General features: G+C 52.9%; 1 protein-coding gene across 1 annotated transcript in view; it reads right to left on the bottom strand.

Moving 5' to 3' along the window:
- Positions 1-23,291, bottom strand: part of RAB11FIP4 (RAB11 family interacting protein 4) — a 104,287-nt gene that overhangs the window by 63,541 nt on the left and 17,455 nt on the right. The window contains exons 2-3 of the mRNA XM_045836485.1: positions 10,793-10,880; positions 9,244-9,332 (exon numbers count right to left, since the gene is read on the bottom strand). Coding sequence (XP_045692441.1) covers positions 9,244-9,332; positions 10,793-10,880 — 177 coding nt within the window. The remainder of the gene's footprint in view (positions 1-9,243; positions 9,333-10,792; positions 10,881-23,291) is intronic.

The raw sequence follows: 23,291 nt of genomic DNA, 5'->3' as shown, positions 1-23,291 counted from the left end.
CCGGGACAGGTGCCAAGGAGCAGACACGCTGCCCCACACAGACAAGCCCCTCTGCCCCGTGGTGAGCCCGAGGCTCCCTCACACCCTGTGTGCTGGCTGCTCCGCCTGAGGAGGCGCCCCATAGGGAGGAGTGGAGGAGCCAACGCAGAACTCCCCCCACCCCCGCTCTCTCCCCCCACATCATTTTCATTCGGATTTAAACTGTGCTACCCCAAAGGGCTAGACAATCCATAAGAGCAAATCCAAACCGAGAGGCATTCTCTGGAACAACTGGCTTGAATTAATTAATAATGTCCATGTTTTTAAAGGCGCAAAAAAAAAAAAAAAGGCTGAGACACAACTAAATGTAACGTGTGACCCTGGACTGGGTCTGAGATAAAAAAGAAAAGCTACAAAAATAATGGAAAACTTACATATGGAGCTTACATTAGATAATACATTGAAGTCAAAGTTAAATTTCCCACAAACGGTAATTGTGTTGTGGGTACAGAGGAGGACAGCCCTGCTCTTAGGAGTGATCGAGTATTTATTCAGAATAGAGTGTCACAATGTTTGCAGCTAACTTTCAAATGGGCCAGCGGAAGGAAGGAAGGAAGGAAGGAAGGAAGGAAGGAAGGAAGGGAGGAAGGAAAGGAGGGAGGGGGGAGGGGGGGGAAGGAAGGGCAAAAGAAAGTGGGCATGTATAAATACACACATGCAGAGAAGGCAAATTAATGACATGCTAACGGCTGGTGGATCTGGGAGCCAGACACATGGGCATTCACTGTGTTTCTCCCACAACTCTCCTGGAAGTTGAAATAAATAAAAAGTTGGAGGAAAAGTAAATCTGCTAGTTCTTTGTTAAACCAGTGTGATCTCCTCTCCATTCCTGCACCTTCTGCGGTGGCCCCCGAGATCTCAGTGGGGGCAGGTGAGGAGCTCCCTAATCGTGAGGTTCCTGTTTGGGCTCCAACGCACGGGGCACCCCCAGCCCGGCTAACCCGCTAACCCAAGTCCCTGTGGGCCTGTGCAGGGCCTCTCTGGGGAAACGCAAAGCCATGGCTCACTGGGCTGCAGGAATGCTCCCTCCCCGTGCCTGAGCACCCAGGCAGCCAGGTTCTGTAGGTTCTGTATGGACGGACACCTCAGGCCAGGCCCTGCAATCCCAAACCACACCCCCCAGAGGATGCCTCCTGGGGCCCTGTGAGCAGAGCTGTGCCAGACACCGGCTGCATCTGTGTGGAAGAGCGCCCCCACCCAGGCCTCTGCATTCCGCCCTCAGGGAAACAAGGGTCCATGTGCACTGGCCAGAATCTGGGACATTGTGTGAGAGTCACAGCTTGACAGGACCACCCAAGGAGCTCTGAAAAATGCTGATACCTGGGTCCCACCTCTAGAGGCTCTGGGTTAATTGGTCGGAGGGACAGCCTGAGCATCCAGACACTTACAAGCTTCCAGGTGATTCTCATGCGCAGCAGAGATTGCGAGCTCCTGGTTTCGATGCTGAGTTTTCAGCTCTGGTTGTGCATTAGAATAACTTGGGGAGTTTTTCAAAATAGGTGAGGGGACCCCTCCCCAGACTGACTAAGTTAGAATCTCTGGTGGGTGGGACCCGGGCATTAGTATGTTTTTGAAGCTCCCTATGTGATTCCAGTGTGCAGCCAGAGTTGAGAACCGCTAGTGGGGACTGTTGTGTCTGAGAACGTCTGTCTCGGTGTGATTTGGGTGCGTGTTTTCCCACAGTTACCTGTGTCAAAATCTACTTAATTCATTCCTGAGGCAACCAGCAAGCTGGGACAGCTGCTTCAAAGGGGAACGGGAGAGGTCAGCGTATGTGGAGCCAGTGGAAGGAAGAAAGCTGGACTAAGATTCCAAAGTTAGACACGACACTGGTTAACATCCTATGGGGGAATAAAAACCAAGCTTTTCCCCTTTTGCTCCAAAAGATGGGCAAGAAGTGGCCCCTCTCTAAAATCTGCGGAAGTTCTAACTCAGGGAGGCTCAGTTCTCCAGACTCGTGTGAACTTGAGCATGAGGGGTGGGGAGGAGGAGTGCAAGGCCGTGGGGGAAGTCCACGTTCACAGGCTGGCTCAGCCCAGGCTTCCCGGGGCAGGGACGGGTGGTGGTTGGAGACAGTGCCCGGGCAAGGCTAGGGTTCAGGAACAAACACAAGGGGATTGAACATCTGCTCCATTTCTGTTCCGGCCACCTTTACTTCAATCAGGGCTCCCAAAGATACACTGGAGGGTGCTTTTATTCTTACAGAAACCCTGAGGCTTGAAGTAAAGAAATTATCTTTCTTTTTCAGGAGGGGGTTCTGGAACACAGAAAAGATACTGGGGCCAGATATAGGCAGAACGAACCCCCCCGGCCCCCCCGCGCCCCCCCCTCCCTGGTGCTCTGAAACAGCCTCCACCCCTCCCCCCACCAGCCAGGCCTGCTGCCACCGCCCACAGCTCCCCAGCCCAGCTGAATTAGGGCCCTGTTTGTCAGACGTATTTTTAGAATTTAAAAGTACCGTTGTCACAAGTGGTTTTAGAAACGGCTGCTTCGGGATTCACGAAATTAAGTTGGGGGGGGGGGTGGTGGACTCAAACCCCCAGTCCACAAGCATCCCAGGCCAGTTCTAGAGAGAAGCACAGGGTAGATTTTTTAGAAATGTCTGGCCAGACTGGGGTTTGACAAAAGGTCCTTCGGAACACGAGCAGAAGAGCCAGTTTGGGCTCAGGCTGAAGTCGGGGTCCTGGCAAACCCCATTTGTTTTGCCACTGGGGCCACTGCGTCAGTACATCCTCACAAAGAGCTCCTGGCTCCTGTGAGGTGAGGTCAGTGGGAGGGAGCGGTGGGGGGCTGATGAGGAAAAAACAAGAACTGGATCCCCACTTCACTCTACACATCAGGGGTCATTTCACGAATCAGAGCTTTAAACATAAAAACTGAATTTAAAAAAATCATAAGAAAATAGAACATTTTCACAGTTTTGGATGGGAAAGCTTTTCTTAAGCATCTGACCAAAGGCTGAAGACATAACAGAGAAGATTTATGAGTTGGCTATAAAACTATTTTTAATTTGCTGTCATAAACAAAGTTAAACATAAATGATAAGCTGAAAAAATATGTGTAATGGATGTCAAAAAAGTTAGTATTTCTAGTTCCGATAAATTGATGAAAATGAACGTGCCCATAAAAACCAGGATGGAGAACACACACAGGCAATTCATGAAGAAAGAACTGCCAGTGACCAATAAATGCAGTTTAAGAAGTTCAATCATATTATAATTCGAAAGAGCAATTTTAATTTTGGCCTCTCAAATTAGAAAGATCTGAGAAATCAGTAACACCCAGTATCAAAAAGGTACCTGGATTCTGACAAGATCCTGTCGGGAGAGAAACAGAAAACTCTTCAGGATGGGAATTCGGCAGATAAGTCAGAAATTTTGATTTGCATGTTTTGGATAAGACAGTTTCCACCTATCAGAATTTATCACTGGAGCTGGAAAACTTGTCCTGTGAAGGGCGGATAGAGAATATCCAACATCTTAGGCTTTGCCGGCCAGGAAGCCCGGTGGCAACTGCTCGGCTCTGCCACCTGCAGGGCAGGTGCAGCCACAGTCGACTGGTGAGCGAAGGGGCGTGGCTGTGCTCTAATAAAACTTTATTTACAAAACCGCCTGCTAGATTTGGCCCATGAAACTGCAATTCGCCAACCTCTGACTTACTCTAAAGCAATGATTGCTGCTGTGGGGAACGAGTTAGCTACAAGAATCATTACTGCACTGTTTCATAACAGCCAAAATTAGGTTAAAAAATAGATATGCCCAACAATGAGGCACTGGTAAATCAGTTTGTCTTCGTGTGATGAAATATGACACAGCCATTTAAATTTATGCAGAAAAAGTGATAGAGCCACTTTCTTAGGCAGATTAAGCGAGTTGGAAAATTGCACATAAATGAACTATTGGAACTAGTAAGGGGGGTAGTGATGTTATCATGACAAGATCAACTCCAAATATGAAAATCTGTCCTGGACACGCAGCCATAAGCAATTAGGAAATATCATGGCAAAAAAACCCCTGCACTTAACAGCAACAGAAACTCTAAAAAAGAGAGCTGCCCTACGAAGAAATGTGCAGGACCTTTCCGATGCCCGGCCAGGTGCCTCAGCGGGCTGGGGTGTCATCCCGCATACAAGAACCAATTAATGAGTGTGGAAAGAAGGGGGACAACAAATAGATATACTTCTCTCTCAAATCAATAATAAAAAATACCCTGTTAAAAATAAAGATACATGCAGAACCTGTTGGAGAAAATCATAAGACTTTCCCGAAGGGCATAAACAAAGGCCAGAATAAATGGAGAGACACAGTGTGTTCCTGGGTGAGAGAACTCAATATTGTATTATATTAAAAAACAGTGCCCTTCAAAGATGTACAAATTTCAAACAAAATCTCTAGCAGGATTTTCAGCTGAATTTGACCAAAAAAGACTATTCTGGAAGAGAAAATATGTAATAATAACAAAAAGGACATTTAAATAAAAAACAATGAGAAAAGCTTTCTCTATCAGATACCAAACTAGAAAGCAAGATAACTGAAACTGCAGTTTGGAGGTAGAAGTAGGTAGATAAGTAGATCAACATAACAGACCAGAGTCCAGAAAGAGACGCATTTTTCTAAGGAGAGTTAGCACATGAGTAAGGGCTAAAATTTCAGATGAGTGGGGACAGAAGGGTTATTCTGCAGCAGGAACTTGAACAGCTGGCAACATGTGGGAAATAATAATGCCAGCTCATCACCAAAACAAAAAATATGCTCCAGGTGGATCAAAGAGCTCAGCAAAAACACTTTTTATCTAAAAGTACTATATATATATATATATATATATATATATATATATATATGCATGCACATATATATTATTCATATATACATATATGAATAAGTATACAGCCTTGAGGTAGAGAAGGCACAAGATAATACATAAAGTGTGAATGGCATAAAAAGATTGATAATGATTGCTTCAGAATTTTAAAATGCTGTGCAATAAAAGACACCAAAACCAAGATTAAAATATAAGCAAAATGCATAAAGAATTTTATATATATAGTTTCTTATAAATCAATAAGAAAATGACAGCCTTGGGACCAGTGTCTCAGTTGGCTGGAGCGTTGTCCTGTACACCAAAATGTTGCAGGTTTAATCCCCAGTCGGGGCACATACAGGAGGCAACTGATTGATGTTTCCCATATCATTGATTTTCTCTCTCTCTCTCTCTTTCTTCTTATCTCTCCAAAATCAATAAAAATATCCTTGGGTGAGGATTAAACAACAAACAAAAAACATCTAATGGAAAATGGGCAAAGACCATGAACAGGTGATTCACAGATCAACTTCAAAGGGCCTGAGGACATGCGAAACATCTACTTCACTGTGAACCACAGCACAGATGAGAGTGAGGATGAGTTTCCCCGTCAGAACAGTGAGCAGAAGCGAGGGGAGAACACGGGAGGGGAGACTCGCAGGTAGACAAAGAACTGCCAGAGCTGGTGAAGAGTGAGGAAGTGGGCACTCACAGAAACTATTGGATGATGTCAACTGGTTCCATCTTTTTGGAAGAAAATGTTGGCCATACCCATTAAAATAATATTAAAAAAAATAAAATCTGCATACCCTTCAACACAAGCCCACATGCAGACTGCTGCTTCAGAAATGCTCTGTGGAGCACGGGTGAGGGGGCTCACTCTGGGCGCTCTGCTCGCTGTGAGGAGGGAAGCTCGACTCGAGCCCTGCCCTCGTGGGGTGAAGTGGCAGTCACTGCACAGGGGACCAGGAGCCAGCCTGGAGGGTGAGGTGAAGGCAGTGATAGAGGGCACAGGGCCCCGGGGAAGCTCAGGCTGGAGGGCAGGCTGGGGCAGAGGGAACCAGGGGAGGCTTCCTGGAGGGGGAGGTGCCTATGTTAAATGATGACCAGAAGTTAGCCCAAAAAGAGTGGGTGGAAGACAACCCAGGAGAAAGACAACTTGTTCAAAGCCTCAGAGGCAAGAGAGAATGCACTTTTTAAAAAAAAAAAGAGAAGCAGCCCCGGCCGGTGTGACTCACTTGGGTGTCATCCTGTAAACCAAGAGGTCACAGGTTTGATTCCAGAGCGGGGCACATGCCTAGGTGGTGGGTGTGTCCCAGGTCAGGGTGTGTACAAGAGACAACCAACTGATGTTTCTCTCCCTCTCTTTCTCTCCCTCCCTTCTCTTCACTCTAAAATCTATAAGCATGTCCTTGGGTGAAGATTAAACAAAACAAACCAAACAAGAAGCAGATGGGTGTTACCAATGCTGGGGTGCTGTGCTGTAAGAAGTGGGAAGGAGTCGATGACAGACTTTATCCCGCTGGTGATGAGGGGCCGCAGAACGGGGGTGGGGGGGATGGGGGCGGGCTGATACTACCAGAGCCGCTCCTTCAGAAGATCCTGAGGCAACTGTGGAGAGCGGGTCTGGGAAGAGAAAGGCTGGGGCGGCCATGAAGAGAGCCAGTAGGTGGCAGTGGGGAGAGAGGAGGGGGTGAGTGGGGACCAGAGGCCCCGAGGCCAGCTGGATGTGGGGGACTCAGGATGACATTCTGGCTTGGGGACTGGATGGATGATGACACCGTTTGCTGAGGTGGTGACTACACAGGAGGAGCAGGTGGCTTGATGCTCTGTTCATTTCATGGGGTTCCCTATTAATCACCACACAGGAGAGTGACCAAGGGCCCAGGGTCCTACAGCACTGGTGGGCCGGGCCCCTCTCACTGCCCTCTTTTGAAGTCTGTGGTGGGCTCTCCACATGCGCCCATGCCCTTGCCCCACAGATGCCCCTACACCATAGGGACTAGGGCTGCGCAAAAGGAAGGGCCAGCCTCGAAAGGGACTCCTGGGGCGTTTCCTGAAACCTAAGCCTCAGGACACCCGGGGACACCCAGCATCCCCTCTGACCAAACCCAAATCCCCTGCATTGGAAGACCTGCCCAACAGTTGGGTTTACCAAGCCCTTAGAGACGAGTTTCGTGCCAGGGTGCCAGGGGCTCTGAGGACACAGGCAGGAGGGTGCCACACAGTAAGTTCCAGAGCTGGTACAGCACAGGTGCTGCCCAATTAGATGGACTCGCATCGGCCCGTGGCCTGGACAGCAGACGGAGCGCCCCTGCCGTGTGGCCCAGTGGTGAGGTCATGGGGCCTGGGACCAGGGTGAATGGGGCAGGCGCCCTCAGAACCCCTGGGTTGCAGGTGTTCACCGCCAGCCAACACTGAAGCATGTCACTGCTTTAACTAGGACCCCCACCCGTGGTGAGTGACAGCAGAGACCCCCTGTCCCACCCTGAGGGCAGGAGTGGCCGGGGGTGTGTTGCTGTTGTCCCACCATACGTCATCCTTGCACATTTTCGTCCCCTAGTGGCACCTGGGAAGCCGAAGTAGATCTCAGCAGTCTTAAGCTGACCCCTAGGGGACAGCTGGGACACAGCAGGGCACAGCGGGGACTTCAGACCTGTCCCAGGCTGGCCCCTCTGCTCCCCACACCTGAGGGGCTGTGGTCTTCCTGCTCCTGGCCTTTAACCAAATGGAGCCCAGAGACAAACATTACAGGAATCTGCGGCAGCAAGGGGATTCACTCATGTCACCGGGCCTGGGGCCTCTGGGCCTTCAGGGTCCCTCGCCACAGCACCCACTGGCCCAGCAGGCTGACCTTTCAGCCATGCCCCCTCATTTCCCTGCCAGTGCATGGGAGGCCCATGGTGAGGAACAGGTCCCAGGCCAACCATGCTGCCCCACCGGGTGCTCACGGACACAGCTGTCCCCTGCGTCTGGCAAGCCACCGCCATCCTGCTGGGCTCTGGCCACCCCCGTGAGGGCCAGACCTACACGGAGGGCAGAAAAGGGTTCACCCAGGAGGGCCTTCTACCTAAAGAAACGAAAGACCATTCACATGCAAAGAGCTTCTGGGCTGGTGGACACGCTGCCATGAGGGGAGGTGGTGTGCAGGGAGGTGGTGTGCAGGGAGGAGGCACGGGATCTCTGTTCTAACCCGCCCCACCCCTGCCCACATCTGGCCCCATGCAAATCTGAGCCTCAGTTCCGTCCTTTATAACAAAGCAATAGTGACAACCAGGAAATGAGTGGAGAAATAAAATGGAGTCACTATAGTCAAGCAGCTAAATTACAAAAATCAAGTGGACTGAGACACGAGGAAATGATTCTATTCTTGTCTGAACCAGCCTGGGAACATCAACCTGCATTGATGCCTGGATATACCTCAGGCCTTCCAGATAACCCTCTGCTGACCGCCCGGAGGACTAAGGAAAGAATGTTCACGTACCCAGACCACCCGACCTCCCTCATCTAGACCCCCGGTCATGTGTAGCACTGCCATCTCGGACCAAGCCAGAGGCCAAGAATGTAGGACTAATTCTTTTCAAGAATGCAATTTTTACTATAAGAATGCTCAGCTTTTTTTTTTCTTTCTTCAGAACACTCCTGGCTATTGCCTGGTAGTATTTCCAGCCTGCAAACCCTAAAGACCTGTGAAAAAATCTTTATCATTCATTTCTAGCCAAAGCCTCCTGACTCTTTCGGAGCTCATTTGACAGCGAATACCACGTTCTCCTGAGCTCCACGAGTGGTTCCGGTGAATTCCAGGGGGGTCACGGGATCCCTGCATTTGTGGTCAGCCAGCAGAGGTGCAGGTAGGCGGGGACCCCATTTGTGGTGGTCCCAAGGGGGGCAGTCTTGTGGGACTGAGTTCTTGACTCAGGGTCTGCGCGAACTTTGGATAGTTAGCGTTAGCATCAAGTCGAATTGCTGGATACCTAGTGGTGTCAGAGAATTGACTGGTGGTGCTTGTTTGGCGGGGGTGGGGTGGGGGGAGACGTATAGGGACCTATCGGCTCAGAGGGCTGCGGCACAGGAGAAAAGGAAAAGTTGTCCTGCCTGCCATTAACCACGAGCATGTCACTCTGCCCTGGGCTGTTTCTGCTCGGCGTCTCGGAGGGGCAGCGAGGCGCTCCGTGAGGACCCCCAGCCCCTGCATTCTCTGCTGTGGCTTCCCGGCGGGCTTCACCACTCCAGCTCCAAAAACTCTTTCTCAATTTTGAAGCCAAAGGGTCCTCCACGGAGGCCCTGGGGCCCCCAGACACCGGAAAGGCGAAGCCCAGGCAAGAAGACCGAGAGGGGCAGGGCGGCCTGCACGAGGTGCCGCCAGCCTCCTGTGCGGGGCGGGGCCTGAGACCGGGCTCTTACCTGCTCCGCGCAGTCTGGGATCTCTGGGGCGCAGGGCAGCGTCCCCGCGCTCTCCATGGACAGCACGTCCTTCAGCAGCTCCTCACACCCTGCACACACACAGACAGACAGACAGACAGTGGAGGGTCAGAGCCTCAGCCTAGCATGGCAGCTTTGCTTCAGGGCTGCAGGGAGGCAGACAGCCTGAGTTTCCCGGAGACTGGGTGGCCACTCAAAGACAGAGGTGGACACCCAGCTGTGGAGAAGACAGTCCAGGGCTCCGCAGAGGGAGCTGAGCTAGGTCCTTCCCCTCTGATGTGCTTCCACTGGGACCAGCCCCAGCAGGGAGCACACAGGGAGGAGACTCCCACATGTAGAGGGCAGGCTGGGAGCAACGGGAATCAAAGAGGCCTTCCTGGAGGAAGCAGTGTCAGTCAATACCCCCTTCCTGGCTCACAGGGCCTCCAAACACACACATTACCCTGAGGCTGAGGCCCTCTGCAGCCCTGCAAACTCCAGACATCTTGGAGAGGGGCACCCTCAGGATGGCCCTACCTCCTGCTGACTCAGTTACACAGGAGACCCCCCTCCTTGGTCCCTGAGAAAATGTCTCCAGATCATACAGGTCCCCAGATCATATTGGACAAAGGAGGTCAAACCTGCAAAGTGCCTAGCATGGGCACAAGACAGGTGCAGTGAGCGGTGGGCCCACGGGGCCAAAGGCCTCTCGGAGCCCCTCCCTGGGAGCCTGGTGCGCACAGCCCCCTCCACACCGCCGCTCACGTCCCTTTGCCTCCCACTTCTAGGGCGGTACTGCCTGCTTCCCCCCACCCTCCCAGAACTCGGGGTTACCCCACGCAGAGGGGTTCACCCTGCTGTGATCCTCACAATCACGGCTTCCTTCCTGGGTAACAGGAAAGGAAACAGTTCTCTTCACAGCCAGGGGGTGGCCTCCACAAGTCCACCTGCTGGCCACATTGGCTACTTTCTCTCCGCAGCAGCGAGATGTAAGAGTCATTGCATTCTGAGACCCTATTTCTGGGGTCTCTCACAACTGGCCTTTGGTTTGGGGCAAAGAGAGAGGGATTTTATGTTGTCCCATTAAAGGGAAGGGGCAGGAAAAATATAGGAGTTTAGGGAAAGTGGAAACAAATGAAGGAAACTTAGGAGGGACAGAGGGAGATGGGGTGACCAGTTCTGTCCAGCTTCTCCCAGGAGTCCCGTGTGCTGGGGAACTCCTCACGAGTCTGGTCGCCCAGAAGGGGAAAAGAGGAGAAAGAGGGGGTCACAGACCACGGGAGGGGCAGAAACAACTGGTCACCAGTCCAGGCATGCCTGTCCCTGGGCGTGGGCCTCCACAGTGCTGGTTGGGTTCAGAGAACCCCACAGCCCCTCCGTGGCCAGGGGCCCAAGACCCCTCCCCTGGGCCCTCATGGGGAGCCGGGGAAGAACCCACTTCTAGGACCATCCTAGGCCCCTGGGCCCCCCACTGGGAGGAGTCTGAGGGAAGACCAGCGGGACGGGACGGGGTCCTCAGAGCCCCTAGAGCCCTTGCCCCAGGACACGTCACCTTTCATGGCGAACACTCCCCGGCAAAAGTCCTTGAAGTTGATTCTGCCCAGGTCGTTGGGATCCAAATATTTCACAAGTTTTTCCACCTGTGGGAAGAAAGAAATGACAGGTGTGAGCCACCCCCAGAGAGTCCCCGGAGGGTTCATGGAGCAGGGGCGAGGCTGGCAGGCTGGCCGGGATCCCGGGGTGAAGGGAGAGCGTGTGAAGTGGGCCGAGGGGCTGCCGACGGTCCCCTCCCAGCCCTCTCCCCACCGCAGCCTGGGGTGGGCACCAGCCCCAGAGAGCAGCGGGGCCACTTCAGTCTCCTGGAGCGACAGAGCTACTCCAGGAGAGTGGCAGCAGTGAGGAAAAGCAGCACCAACAGGCAGCGGTGCTCAGCGCTAGGTTTGTTGGGTTGCTGGGGGCGGGGGCGGGGCGGCTTGTCTCTCAGTCTCTCCCACAGACACTGGCACACGGAAAGCAAATGCTTTGACTTTTCAACCTCACGGTTTCTTTCGAGTGGAAACAATAGAAACGCACTGCAGAAACTCCAGAAAAAAGAATAAATCGAAACCCTGCCATTTCCCACTTATCTGTTCAACACACAGTTTTAACCACTTTAAAAAATTTATTTTGTAGCTCTGAGAAACCCTTGGCTGAATTCCCCCTTGTCTACAAGCTGGAAGTAATCACATCAGCATCACTGGGCCTGCTCCCTCGCACCCACACCCAGGCCCCACCCAAGGACTGGGTCCCAGAGCTGCCTCCCTTCCCACGTCACCCCAGGGACCCCACCTGGCCCCAGCCACCTCCATCGCCCTCCCTGACAAAGCAGATCTCCTCATCCTCTACCCGCTTCCGAGGTCAGCCCCTCCAGTTCATTCGCCACTCCAGCTGGATCCCGCCATCTACTGAAAATCTTCTAGTGACTGTCCGCTCCGCCTAGGATACAGTCCAACTCTGTACCACGGCCTACAAGGCCCTGTCGAGTCTGGCCTCTGCAGCCCTATCTCCTCCCACTCTCTGTCGCTCCCTGCATCCCAGCCACACTGGCTTCTGGTCAACTCCACAAGCAAAAAAACTCTTTTCTGCCTCAAGACCTTTGCACATGCCATTCTGTGTATTTCAATGCTTATCCTCCCCACTGATCACCTGACAACATCTATTCACCCTTCAGTCTCCATTTGTACCTCTATTAAATGTACATCAGTCCTGATTGGTGTGACTCAGTAGATTGAGCACCGCTCTGTGAACCAAAGGGTCGCTGGTTTGATTCCTAGTCAGGCCACGTGCCTGGGTTGCGGGCCAGGTCTCCAGTAGGGGGTGTGTGAGAGAAGCAGCCACACGTTGATGTTTCTCTCCCTCTCTTTCTCTTTCCCTTCCCTTCTGTCTTAAAAATAAATAAAACCTTTAAAAAATGTTTTCCCCCCAAACAATCCTTCCTGACTACTTCCACCTAATTAGGCCCATCCTGCTATTATCCAAACATGTATTGGGTTTGGATATCCAAAAAGTTCCTATGTTTTTTTCCATAAAATAAAAGAGACATTTTCAATTTTCACCCATAACATTATTGATTTGGATATTTTGAGTGTATCGGCTATCTCCCACTACTGGCTTCTAGTGAGTAGAGACAAGGGATACTGCTAAACATCTTCCAATGCATAAGACAGCCCCACAGCAAAGAATTATTTGGCCAAAATGTCAACAGTACAAAGAAATTTTGCAAACCACTTCTGACACATTCAATCAGTTACAGCACCTTCTCCATATGCTGCACAAGTCTTTTTTGTGTTTCAGTTGTGTTTTTATCTGTCTCAAAATAATACACCAATAATGTTGCGTATCTTCTTCCATCATCAATATTAAAATGGCTGCACAAAAATTCACCAATTTTAATAGTTTTTTTAAATGCACGCTGATAGGACAGCTGTCACAATACAATCTAACAAAATTGTTTCAAATGAAGTTAAAGACAACTAAACACTACTAGAGCGATCATACAGAAAAAACTAAACAAACTTTTTGGCCAACCCAGTAGTACTCTATATACTTTCCCTTTAAGTCACATGTTGCAATGTATAATTATATGTTTACATGATAATTTGTTAATTTATATATTTCCCTGTAGAAAATAAGTTCCTTGAGGGCAAGGATCACATGTGTTTTATTTTCTTTTTCAAGATTTTATTTATTCATTTTTAGAAAGAGGGGAAAGGAGGGAGAAAGAGAGGGAGAGAAACATCAATGTTTGGTTGCCTCCACAAGCCCCCTACTGGGGACCTGGCCCATAAGCCAGGCATGTGCCCTGACTGGGAATCCAACCTGTTAACCTTCAGTTCCAAGGCTGGAGCTCGATCCACTGAGCCACACCAGCCAGGACTAGAAGCCTACTTCTTTTTTTTTTAAGATTTTATTTATTTATTTTTAGAGAGGGAAGGGAGGGAGATAGAGAGAGAGAGAGATACATCAACGTGCGGTTGCTGGGGGTCATGGCCTGCAACACAGGCATGTGCCCTGACTGGGAATCGAACCTGCGACACTTTGGTTCGCAGCCTGGGCTCAATACACTGAGCTACGCCAGCCAGGGCTAGAAGCCTACTTCTAAATCAATATGTTACTTAGTGGCAGCCCCTCCACAGCACACACAAAAGCATTCATTCATGCATTCATTCATGCATTCATTCACTCATTCATTCAACAAGCAATGACTTGGCACCTCCTACATGCCGGACACTATGCAGGGTCGGCAAGCTAACCACACACATGGCCACATGGACACACACACAGTCATGCATACACAGATACACACACACACTTGTTGTCAGGCACTGCCCCCTGCCCCCACCATAGCCACCACCAGTACCTAGAGCACAGCCAGGCAATATGTGCTCTCTCCCGGGCTCTCCTTGAGCTGGGTAGCAGGTGATGGACATAAAAGCACTTTGGGAATGGCAGTGCACAGCATGTAGGAGAGGGACTCCTGTCACTGCTGTTCTCATTAGCACCGCCGTGGCAGACACCCTCCGGCCTGCACCCCACCGCGTGCTCTGTAGGCATTCATCCATTCGGAAGGACCGTGTTTCCTGCATGCACACAGGATACTGCCAGCCTAACAGCCACAGCGGGGGTCTGAAGCCCAGGTCACTGCCGGCAGCCTGGCACCATGGGGATGTGTCCAGTGGGGGTTAAGAAGATGACCAGTGAGCAAAGAGAGACCTTCACACACATCTTTCCTCCCTCCCTGAGCTCAGTGGCTCAACACTTGTACCTCTGTGCCCACTGACCCTGATTGTGCAATTCAGTGTGAACGGGGGGGGGGGGGGTCATGACCCCCTGGACCTGGGCCCTCAGGGAAGGCCAGAGGAACTCTGGTGAAGGAGAAGGTGGTTTCTCCCAGCCCCTGCCCCGCCCCACTGAGCCTCCCTAGCACTGCAGCTGCACCCTGCCCCCCAGCCAAGGCAGCCCCTGACTCTGCCAGGCAATGACATAGCTCGGAGAATAGCCATGGCCAGGTGCCACCCGCAGGGCTGGGAGAGCCCACTCCCCACCCCAGCTCTGTCCTGCCTCCTCTCCTCCTGTCCTCCCAGCACCAGCGTTGAAGAAAGTGTATGAATTCGGGGATGAGCTGGGCACCTGGGAACCCCCAAGCCACCTGGTGCTCATCCCTACAGTCCTCTCTGGTGCCGAAGGCTACGCATTAACAATCTCTGATGCAAGTCAAGTGCCAAATAGCTGATGGGGAGCCCCAACTTCACATCCACCTGAGAGGCAGCAAGCAGGCCATGGATTAGGGTCTGAAAACCACGGGGTCTGTTACTGGGGCTGGAGATACTGGTAGGGCCAGGCTGTCTGTCCCATGAGCCAGCCTGAGGTGCAGGGTGTCTGGTGACATCAGATACAGGGGGCCTGAGGGCCCCTGCCAGACCCCGGACACCCCGAGCCGTGGCCCAAGCGACTCCCACAGGGTGCTTCACAGAGCGGCGGGTGCGCAAGCGTCAAATGCTGTGCGGCCCTTTAAAAAACAGTCGGCATCGCTGTAAAACTGTAACAATAAACACCAATTATAACAATAAATACCATAGCTGTAATCGCGATGATTTTTTAAATGAACAGTAGCAGGGCTCACCCAGGGAAGTACTAATGCTCCTCGCTGGGGTTTCGGAGGGCTTGCCACCGGCCACAGAGCGGCGCTCAACTCTGGCAGTAGTTAGTCTCGCCGAAGCCTCCCCGCAATCTTAAGAGGCGCAGCTACTATGGCAGTCCCCATTTTACAGGTGAGGAGACTGAGGCTCGGGAGGATAGACACTTGGAGAGTCGCCCAGCGGTAACTCCCCGCAGCCCGCACTCCAGCCCTCCGGCGAGGCGGGCTCTCACCGGAGGACGCAGCGCAGCGTCTTTCAAGTCCTGTCCCCTAGGTATGCAAGGAGCTTCGCCTCTGTGGCCGGGAACCCCTCACCCTCATCTCCAAGAGCCTCGACCCTCCTGGACACGAGATCACCTTTTGCCAGGGCACCCAGCCCCTCATTTTATAGACAGGGAGTCCAAGTCCCAGGAGGGGAGGGCTTGCTCAAGGTCGCAGGCGAGCTCAGTAAATGGCCACCCGCACGCTGTCCTCCGGCGAGCAGGGTCCACAGGCGCTGGGGGCCCACCCGGCGGCTGCGGCGGAAGCGCACGCACTGCACGGCCCGGCCGCCCCCTGGGCCGCTGCCCAGGCCAGGAGCCACGCGCACACGGGGCCTGGCGGGGACGGGAGCAGCTGCTGCCGCGGAGGCACACACAGCTGGGCCGCGGGGCAGGCTGCCAGGGAAACGGGTTGTTTCCCTGGCAGTGAAATATTGATCTTTCCTTTTTGGGCCACCTAATTACCAGGCTTCCCCTTCTATTTCTGTTGCCTTTCTCTTCAGGCAGATTCTTTCCTCCCCCGTTCCCCCGGGTCACATCTCCTCCAGCTCGGGCCAGACGACGTTCCTCGCTCCATTGCTGCCGCTCTCTCTTGATCGCCAGCCAGATCCAGCCACCCACGCCTCCGTAATTCTGAGATCTCCAAGCCAGATGGACTCAGACAAGCCATCCGCCTCGGTGAGGTCTCAGCGGCCTCGTCTGAACAAGGGCGATAAGCTGGATCCGTCTGTAGGTGAAGTGCTGAATAAAATGTTAGCTGTTACAATATTATTAATCAAGCAAGTGCTTTGTACCTCGTCCTGCGTGCCAGGTCTGTCCTAAGCACTCTGTGCTGATGAATTCATCGAATCCTCCCAACCACCTCAGAATGGGTACTATTTTTATGCCCATTGTACAGGCAAAGACACTGAAGCTCAGAAAAGCTAAGTTCTACAGGGTTGAAGTCCCACAGCTAGTAAAAGCAGAGTCAGGATCTGAGCGCAGGCAGCCTGGCTCCAGAATTCATGCTCTTCACCAACAAGTATTATCACTTCTACCGATATCACTATAATCACAAGTCTGGGCTTGCTCTGACCAAAAGAAGAATTCATTTGTATTCTGCTCTATTTTCACCTAGAAAACCTAGCATGGTTTTCTACAGAGACCTGTGCTTAATCATTTCAATACAGAGAGTCATCAATAGGTTCTGCGATTTTAAGTGAAATGATGTAAACGAAACCACAGGCTGACTGATACAAACAAGGGTTAAGTTCCTATGCCATCTCGACATTATAACAAAATTACATTGAACGAAACTACATTATTTGGGTGAGGATCTGCTACATTGGGAGGAAAAAAAGCATAATTTCAAATGTGTTGTTCAAGTAGAGGTCTCCCATTAGCATCCCAAAGGTGGGCTTGCAGACAGCTGAACTTTTTAAATTAGATGCCAAGATCAAAAACCAAGGAAGGCTTCTGGTTCAGGTTGAGGTGGGGTCAGTATTGCACTGGTGCCTCTTCCACCGTCTACAAGTAAAAGTGTGCACAGAGTGCATGGAGCAACTCCACAGGACCTGGAAAGTAAACAGGGGCAGAAAAACTGGGAGGAAACGAAAACTTAAATAAAAATTAAAAACCAAACAAAAAAACCTTGAAGTAAGAGGAGTCTAGTGGCAGTCAGTTTTCTGATTTATTTTTTCCTCGAATATTTTCCACTCTAGGCTCAGGTGGCCCAAATCCCCCAGCTACACGGCAGGAGTAAACAGAAAACGCTCCAAAGAAACTCTGTTGTTGATAGGAGGCCGGGGAGGGGGCCCTTTTGGGACAGAGAGACTGGAAGAAATGCAATTTGTGTTTAGTTTTCGTGGTCTCCCCGCCCTGACCCAAGGCAAGCTCCCCCCATCCCCCAGCCTCCCGAAGCTGGGTGGCTGCAGCAGCCGCGGCAGCCAGGCAGGCACCTGAAACTCTGCGAGAGGAAACTTTCTCTGTGGAAAGAGAAACTAGGAGAAGTGGTCCCTGAGGACAAAGCGTGTGGAAAAATTCCTGAACTACATCATTCATTTCTCTTTTTCCTCTTACTACTCCATCCTGCAGGTAAGCCAGTCATGGGAAGTGTGCAACAGGATGCGGAGGCCAAACCTCAGATTTCTAACCACAGGACCGGGAACAGAGGCCCTTGGGGGTTGGAGGGGGCAGCAGAGGGGGAAGTCACAGAGAAGGGTGAGCTCAAGAGCAGGTCCCACACAGTTGTGTTTGAAGTCCTGGCCTCCCTGCTAAGCTGCATAGACATGGAAGCAGCCCCAGCGGCACACCGGAGGCTTCGGGAGCCAAGCTACAGGGCAGACAGTGAGCAGGCTGGCCCCTGGAGAATGCTCCCTCGAGTGGACCCGAGAGCACTTCAAGGGCTTTGAAAACTGACCGGCACTGGAACTCAGAAGGCAGGCTGGAGTCAGAGGCTTCAACCTAGCTGGGTTGATTTAATGGTTAAACAAACACACAAGCAACAAAACATTGATATTCTTCAGAGGACTTTAATAGGACCCAGAGTCTCAGAATGTAATATTCAAAATGTCCATGATGTAATCCAAAACTACTTGACATACAAAGAAAACGGAAAAGCCCAATGATGCACAGGGGCAAGGCGACTGGTAAACGTCGGGCCGAGAGGAGCCAGATGTAGACCCGGACTTGGAGGCGGTTGTCACGACCATGCTCCCTGAAGCAAGGGTGAACACTCTTGAAACAAATGGACATACAGAGATTCTTGGAGGGCGGGGGAAGCTATAAAAAAAAGAACTGAATGGAAATTTTAGGAAGGAAAAGGATACAAAGGAACTGAAATAAAAATTCACTGGATAGACTCAACAACAGAATGGAGATGACAAAAACAAAAAACAAAACAACCACCGTGAACTTGAAGACAGAACAACAGAAAGACAGAGATGACCTAACGTGCACGAGGAAGCGTGCCAAGGACCAAGAGGGACATCACATGAAAGGGTCCGCGCACTGAGGAGACGCGCCCGTGGTGAGTGCGCATGCGCCCCTTGGGACAGCAGAACCTCGGCACACACAAAGCAGAAACTCCCAGAACTGGAAAGAGAGACAGACAAACGGACCATTACAGTCAGAGACGTCGACACTGCCTTCCAGCAATCGGCGGAACTCATCAGCTGGAAAGCCATCAAGGACGTAAAGAGTCTGACCACCACCATCCACCACTCCGCCTGACTGACGCCGACACAACTCTCGCCCGGGAGCAGCAGGGCCCGCGTCCCCTTTCGTGCGCACGCGAGACACTCACCAAGATGGGCCGTGCCGTATCCTGCGGCCAGTAACAAAAAGATAGCCAAAAAATTCCCAGATACTTGGAAAGTAAATACCACATGTCTAAAGTCATCCCTAGGTCAAAGACATCTCAGAGGAAATTTTAAATATTTGAAATTAAATGACAATAACAATACAGCATAAAATTCAAACCCAAAGTAAGAAGGAAAGAAATAACGAAGAGCAGAAATTTCAAAATGGATTTTCCATATATGTGGATTCTAATGAACAAAATACACTAGCAAACCAAATAGAAATGGATTCCTAGAGAGAACAGAGTGACAGCTGTCAGAGGGGAGGGGTGGTGGGAGCTGGTTGGAAAAAATTAAGGGATTCAGCAAAAAAACAAACAAACCCCCAAACCCCAACTCATAGACATGGACAACGGTGTGGTGATGACCAGAGGGAAAGGAGGGTGGGGGAGGTAGAAGAGGGTAAAGGGGGGATGAATGGTGATGGAAGGAGATTAGACTTGGGGCCAGGATCTCTGGAGGGAGGGGGCTATGGGTCAGGGTTCCCTGAGATGCCCTGAGGCAGGCCAGGAAGTGCTTTCGGGACCGCCCAGTTCTGGGGGAGCTGCTCAGCCCTGTGCTGTCCCTGCCCCAGATCACCAAAGTCATGCCCCACAGGCAGAGCCTGGAATGACCCTCCAGTGCTCCTGAGGAGGAGACCCTGGAAGGAGCAGGGCAGCTGCCAGAGCTGAGAGCTCTGCTCAGGGCACCAGCCCGGAGGCCTGGAGCTCAAGGGACATTAGCGGGGACTGGGGCATGAACATGGAGCAAGGCATCGTGGGTCGGGGATGGGTTGACAGTCTTCTGCTGGCAGGGGACGGTGAGGAAGGGCTGGGCAGGCAGCAGGAGGGAGCAGTGGGGAGGGAGAGGGTCCCTGCTGAGGGGAGTGGTTTGGGGTGGCTGGAGGCAGGGCCGGGAGGGCTCATAGAACAGGGGGTGTCATCAAGCTGTGAGGGGACAACAAACAGGGTCTGAAGGAGAAGGGCTGGGGAGCTGTGCTGAGGTGGCCGAGCTCTTTCTTGAAGGCCCGGGTGGCAGAACTTAGTAACAGAACACAAGGTCACCAGGGCTGTAGCTCACAGCGGGAGCTCTTCCTGGGCGTCAGGATCCCGGTGAGCACGCACTTCACAGGTCCCTCCGCCCAGTCCTCCCAGTGGGCCTGCGACAGAGCCGGTCATGCCTGGTCACCCAGAGGCCAGTGCCTCGCCTCAGCAGGTAAAGCTGGTGTTCAAACACCCCCACCCCCTTCCTGCTCTGTAGGCCCTTCTCCTACCACCCCATGGGGCTCCTGCTCCCACCCCAGGAGCCTCGGATCTGTTTCTTTACCCACTTCCCCAGGCAGCTGGCTGCCTGACACACAATGAGGCCTGTAGTCTGGAGCCCCCACCCCCACCCCAGGGACAAAGGGCACAGAGGGGCAGGGAGAGGCAGCCTCCCTCCGGCCTCCCCAGTGGTTGTGGGAGGGGAAGAAAGAATAGAGGAGGGAAGTGAGGCTAGAGCTTCAGCAAACCCAGCTGGAGACAAGGGCTCCAGGGTGGGTCCTGCTGGGCCCTGGACCCTGGGCTCAGGCCCACCGGCTCACCCTCCAGAAGCCCGCTCTTCCTACCCCCCACCCGTGAAGGGCTGCCCTCGGGAATCAGGCTCTTCCTGAGCGGTGAACAGAAAGCATCCTGAGGAGTCACAAGCCAGGGGGCTCAGAGTCAGCTTCACAATACATGGGGCCCAGAGCAAAATGGAAACACTGGGCCCTTGTTGCAAAATAACTCAGAATTTCAAGATGGGGACCGCAGAGCATTGACCCCATGTGACTGCACAGGTCACAGGCCAACAAGGCCAGCTCTGCCTGGGCCGCAGCACGTCTTGCTCTCAGGCAACCTCGGGCAAGTCACACGCCTCTCTGGGCCCCCCCTTGCACGTCTGTGACACATCCCGGCCAGCCCACAGAGCGACTGTGAGGTCAGTGAGACTGTGGCTGAGCCAGTGTCCTGTGCATAAAGAGGGACGTGAGGGTGAGCATCCACCTCGGCAGGAGTGGCAGAGGCCAGCTGGCCGGCCAGCAGGGAAGCTGCAGGGCTGTCCTGGGTTTGCTGAGGCGGTAAAGTAGGGTGGGCACCAAGCCCCTTTGCGAACTCAGGGATGCTGGGCTTCCGTGGCCTTGGTCCAGTCCCAGGCCATCAGTGACCTTACTGAGTGGTCTTAGGGCCTCGGTTTCCCAACTGGAAAGTGAGGGTGTTGGGTGACATTAATGTTGAGGGTGGGCAGGGGGCCGGGGAGGAAGAGAAGAAAACCAGAGCGGAGAAACAGATGGAGGTACAGGGCTGGGAGCAAAGGCCTCCACACGGCACGGCTTGGGGACCCTGAAGGGTGATCCCGGGGCGTTACTCAACCTCTCTGACCCTTTTAGTTCCCCTCTTCTATAAAGGCAAGAAGCAATGGCGAGGCCTGAAGCTCCGGGTGGCACACACATCTGGCTGGTCAGGGCAAAGCTGCCCCTGCCCCTCCTCCCTGAGATGCCCACCTCCTGTTTGACCAGGTACCTTTGGGCACGAGTCCTGATTGGACCAAGCCAGTCAGGTGAGCTTATTCCGCTTGCCAGTGACTGGTTTAGGCAAAAGCACATTATGCATTTCTGACCAATGAGACATGAGGAAACAGGAGAGACCTACAGGAGGCCTCTAGAAGAGTTTGTTTTAAATAATGGGGACTGGGGGTGGGCGAAGCCATCTGCAGGAAGAGCTCCCACCCTTCTTGACCTCCTGGGAAGTGGACACCATCCTGGGCCCACAAGGGGATGTGGAGGGAGGGGTTGGGTCCTGGGTGATGCCTCTGAGCCCCCAAAGGAACCAGCCCTAGAGCCTCCCTATCTCAAGCCTGCGTGTTGTGAGGAAGACGTTTTCCTCAGCATATGAGCCACTTTGCACCGGGTCCTGGTTCTCAAGCTGGGGGGACCCCTGCCTCATGGAGGATGCCTCCTCAGGGAGTGCAGGAGCAGCAGGTGGCAGTGGGAGGGTGGCTTTCTGAGCAAAGACGCTCAGTGAACAGTGGAGAGGAGCCATGCAGCCAGGTCCTTTATGTGACTCCCTTCGAGTCCCAGTGTCACCGAGTGGGTCCCTCATTCACAGCCTGCACCGCTGATGACCAGAACCCGAGGCTACCCACAGGGGCTCTGTGTGGAGTCCGAATAGGAGTGAAGGGACAGACGCCTGGCTGGTCTGAGGTAGACTGGCCTGGGCGTCTGTCTGTCCATCTGTCCATGCCTTCAGGAACGGTTTCCTCAGCTCCTCAGCCAGACTCTGCCCTGCAGGGAGACAGTTCCAGCGAAGCTCCCAGGGAACGGACAGATGTCCTGCCCTATTTTTGAGGGAAGTAAAAATAGCTTAGAGAGCAGTGTAAACCCATGTATGTGACTGTTAATAGTGCGGCATGCCCAGAGGCAGTACCATGTCCCTCCCAGGCCCTGGAAGTAGACAGAGCTGGGCTTGAATCCCACCTCCTCCATTTACCAGCTGTGTGACCAAGAGTGACTGACTCACCCTCTCTGAGCAATGTCTGCCTCATGGAGTGCTAGGACTTAACGAGAAAGATTTCAGGATGGTCTGGCACCCAGCACAGGGCAAATTCTGGATTAGTGAGTACTTTCTCTTTCTCTCTGTTTTAGATAGGCCGCCCACACCGGGAAGCTAGTGCTGGAGCTGCTGACGACAGGTTCTCTCTGTGCGCTGGGATGGCCAGTCCTTTCACCTCTTCTTTCTACATTGGTTAACTGGCTGGGTTCCAAACATGTATTGGGTCATTTATTTTATTTTATGTTTTGATTTTTAGGAAGGGGAAAGGGAGGGAGAAAGAGAGTGAGAGAAACATCAATGTGTGGTTGCCTCTCACATGCCCCCTACTGGGGATCTGGCCTGCAACCCAGGCATGTGCCCTGACTGGGAATTGAACTGGCGACCCTTTGGTTCACAGGCTCGTGCTCAATCCACTGACCTACACCAGCCAGGGCTGTATTGGATCATTTTTAATTCAGGGGGAAAAACAATAAAGCTCTTTCATTCATCAGAAAATTCCTCACAGCACTGTGGGGCTAGGTCAAACAGAAGCCGCCACAATGTGCCACAACCCTGGCTTCAGGTCCGGAGGAAGTGGGGCTGGGAGACCAGCTCCGGGGAGAGGGCGGCACTGCCAGTCCCTCCTCCACACGGGGAGGGACGAGGGTCTGGGTGGCCTCTTGGGACCCTGCCCGGATTCTGAAGCAGAGGTCCAAGTTGGAGTTTGACCAATCTGTACAAGCAGCTTGGGACTCTGGGGTGCCCGAGCCGAAAGGAAGGGTGGGGGTGGGCCCAAGGACAGGTGGGCTGGTCCTTTCTCAGAAGGTGGGTGGTGAAGCCAAAGCTGTCCTGCCCCTGGGGGAGGTTTCCTGGCCATGGGGGCAGGGAGCTTACCTTGCAAGGGGAGAGGCCCCTGTCCTGGGACACTGCTTTGGGGGCAGGCACAGTGTGCAGAGCACCATGGGAGGGTGTCTGCACACTGTGCCTCTGCCACTGGCTCTGGCCCTCGGTTGTAGTCTGTGACTTTCAGAGTGGTCTGCAGGTGCCACACACTCAGGGGCTTCAGTGGGCCTGGGGCCCATTTACTGATGCCCAATGGGACTGTTTCCAAGGGCGGTGCTGGCCTGCGGGAGTTGGGAGCACAGCACCCCCCCTTCCCACCAGGGCTCCATCCCGGCTGTGGCCCCTGGGCCCCGCCTCTCCCACCCATCCCGCCCTCCTGTCCTCCAAACTGGCCCGGCTCTGGGCCTAA

This window comes from Phyllostomus hastatus, unplaced genomic scaffold, assembly GCF_019186645.2.
Source record: "Phyllostomus hastatus isolate PE091 unplaced genomic scaffold, TTU_PhHast_1.1 phas_contig_210, whole genome shotgun sequence".
Lineage (NCBI taxonomy): Eukaryota > Metazoa > Chordata > Mammalia > Chiroptera > Phyllostomidae > Phyllostomus > Phyllostomus hastatus.
This window is presented reverse-complemented; position numbering and strand designations above follow the sequence as displayed.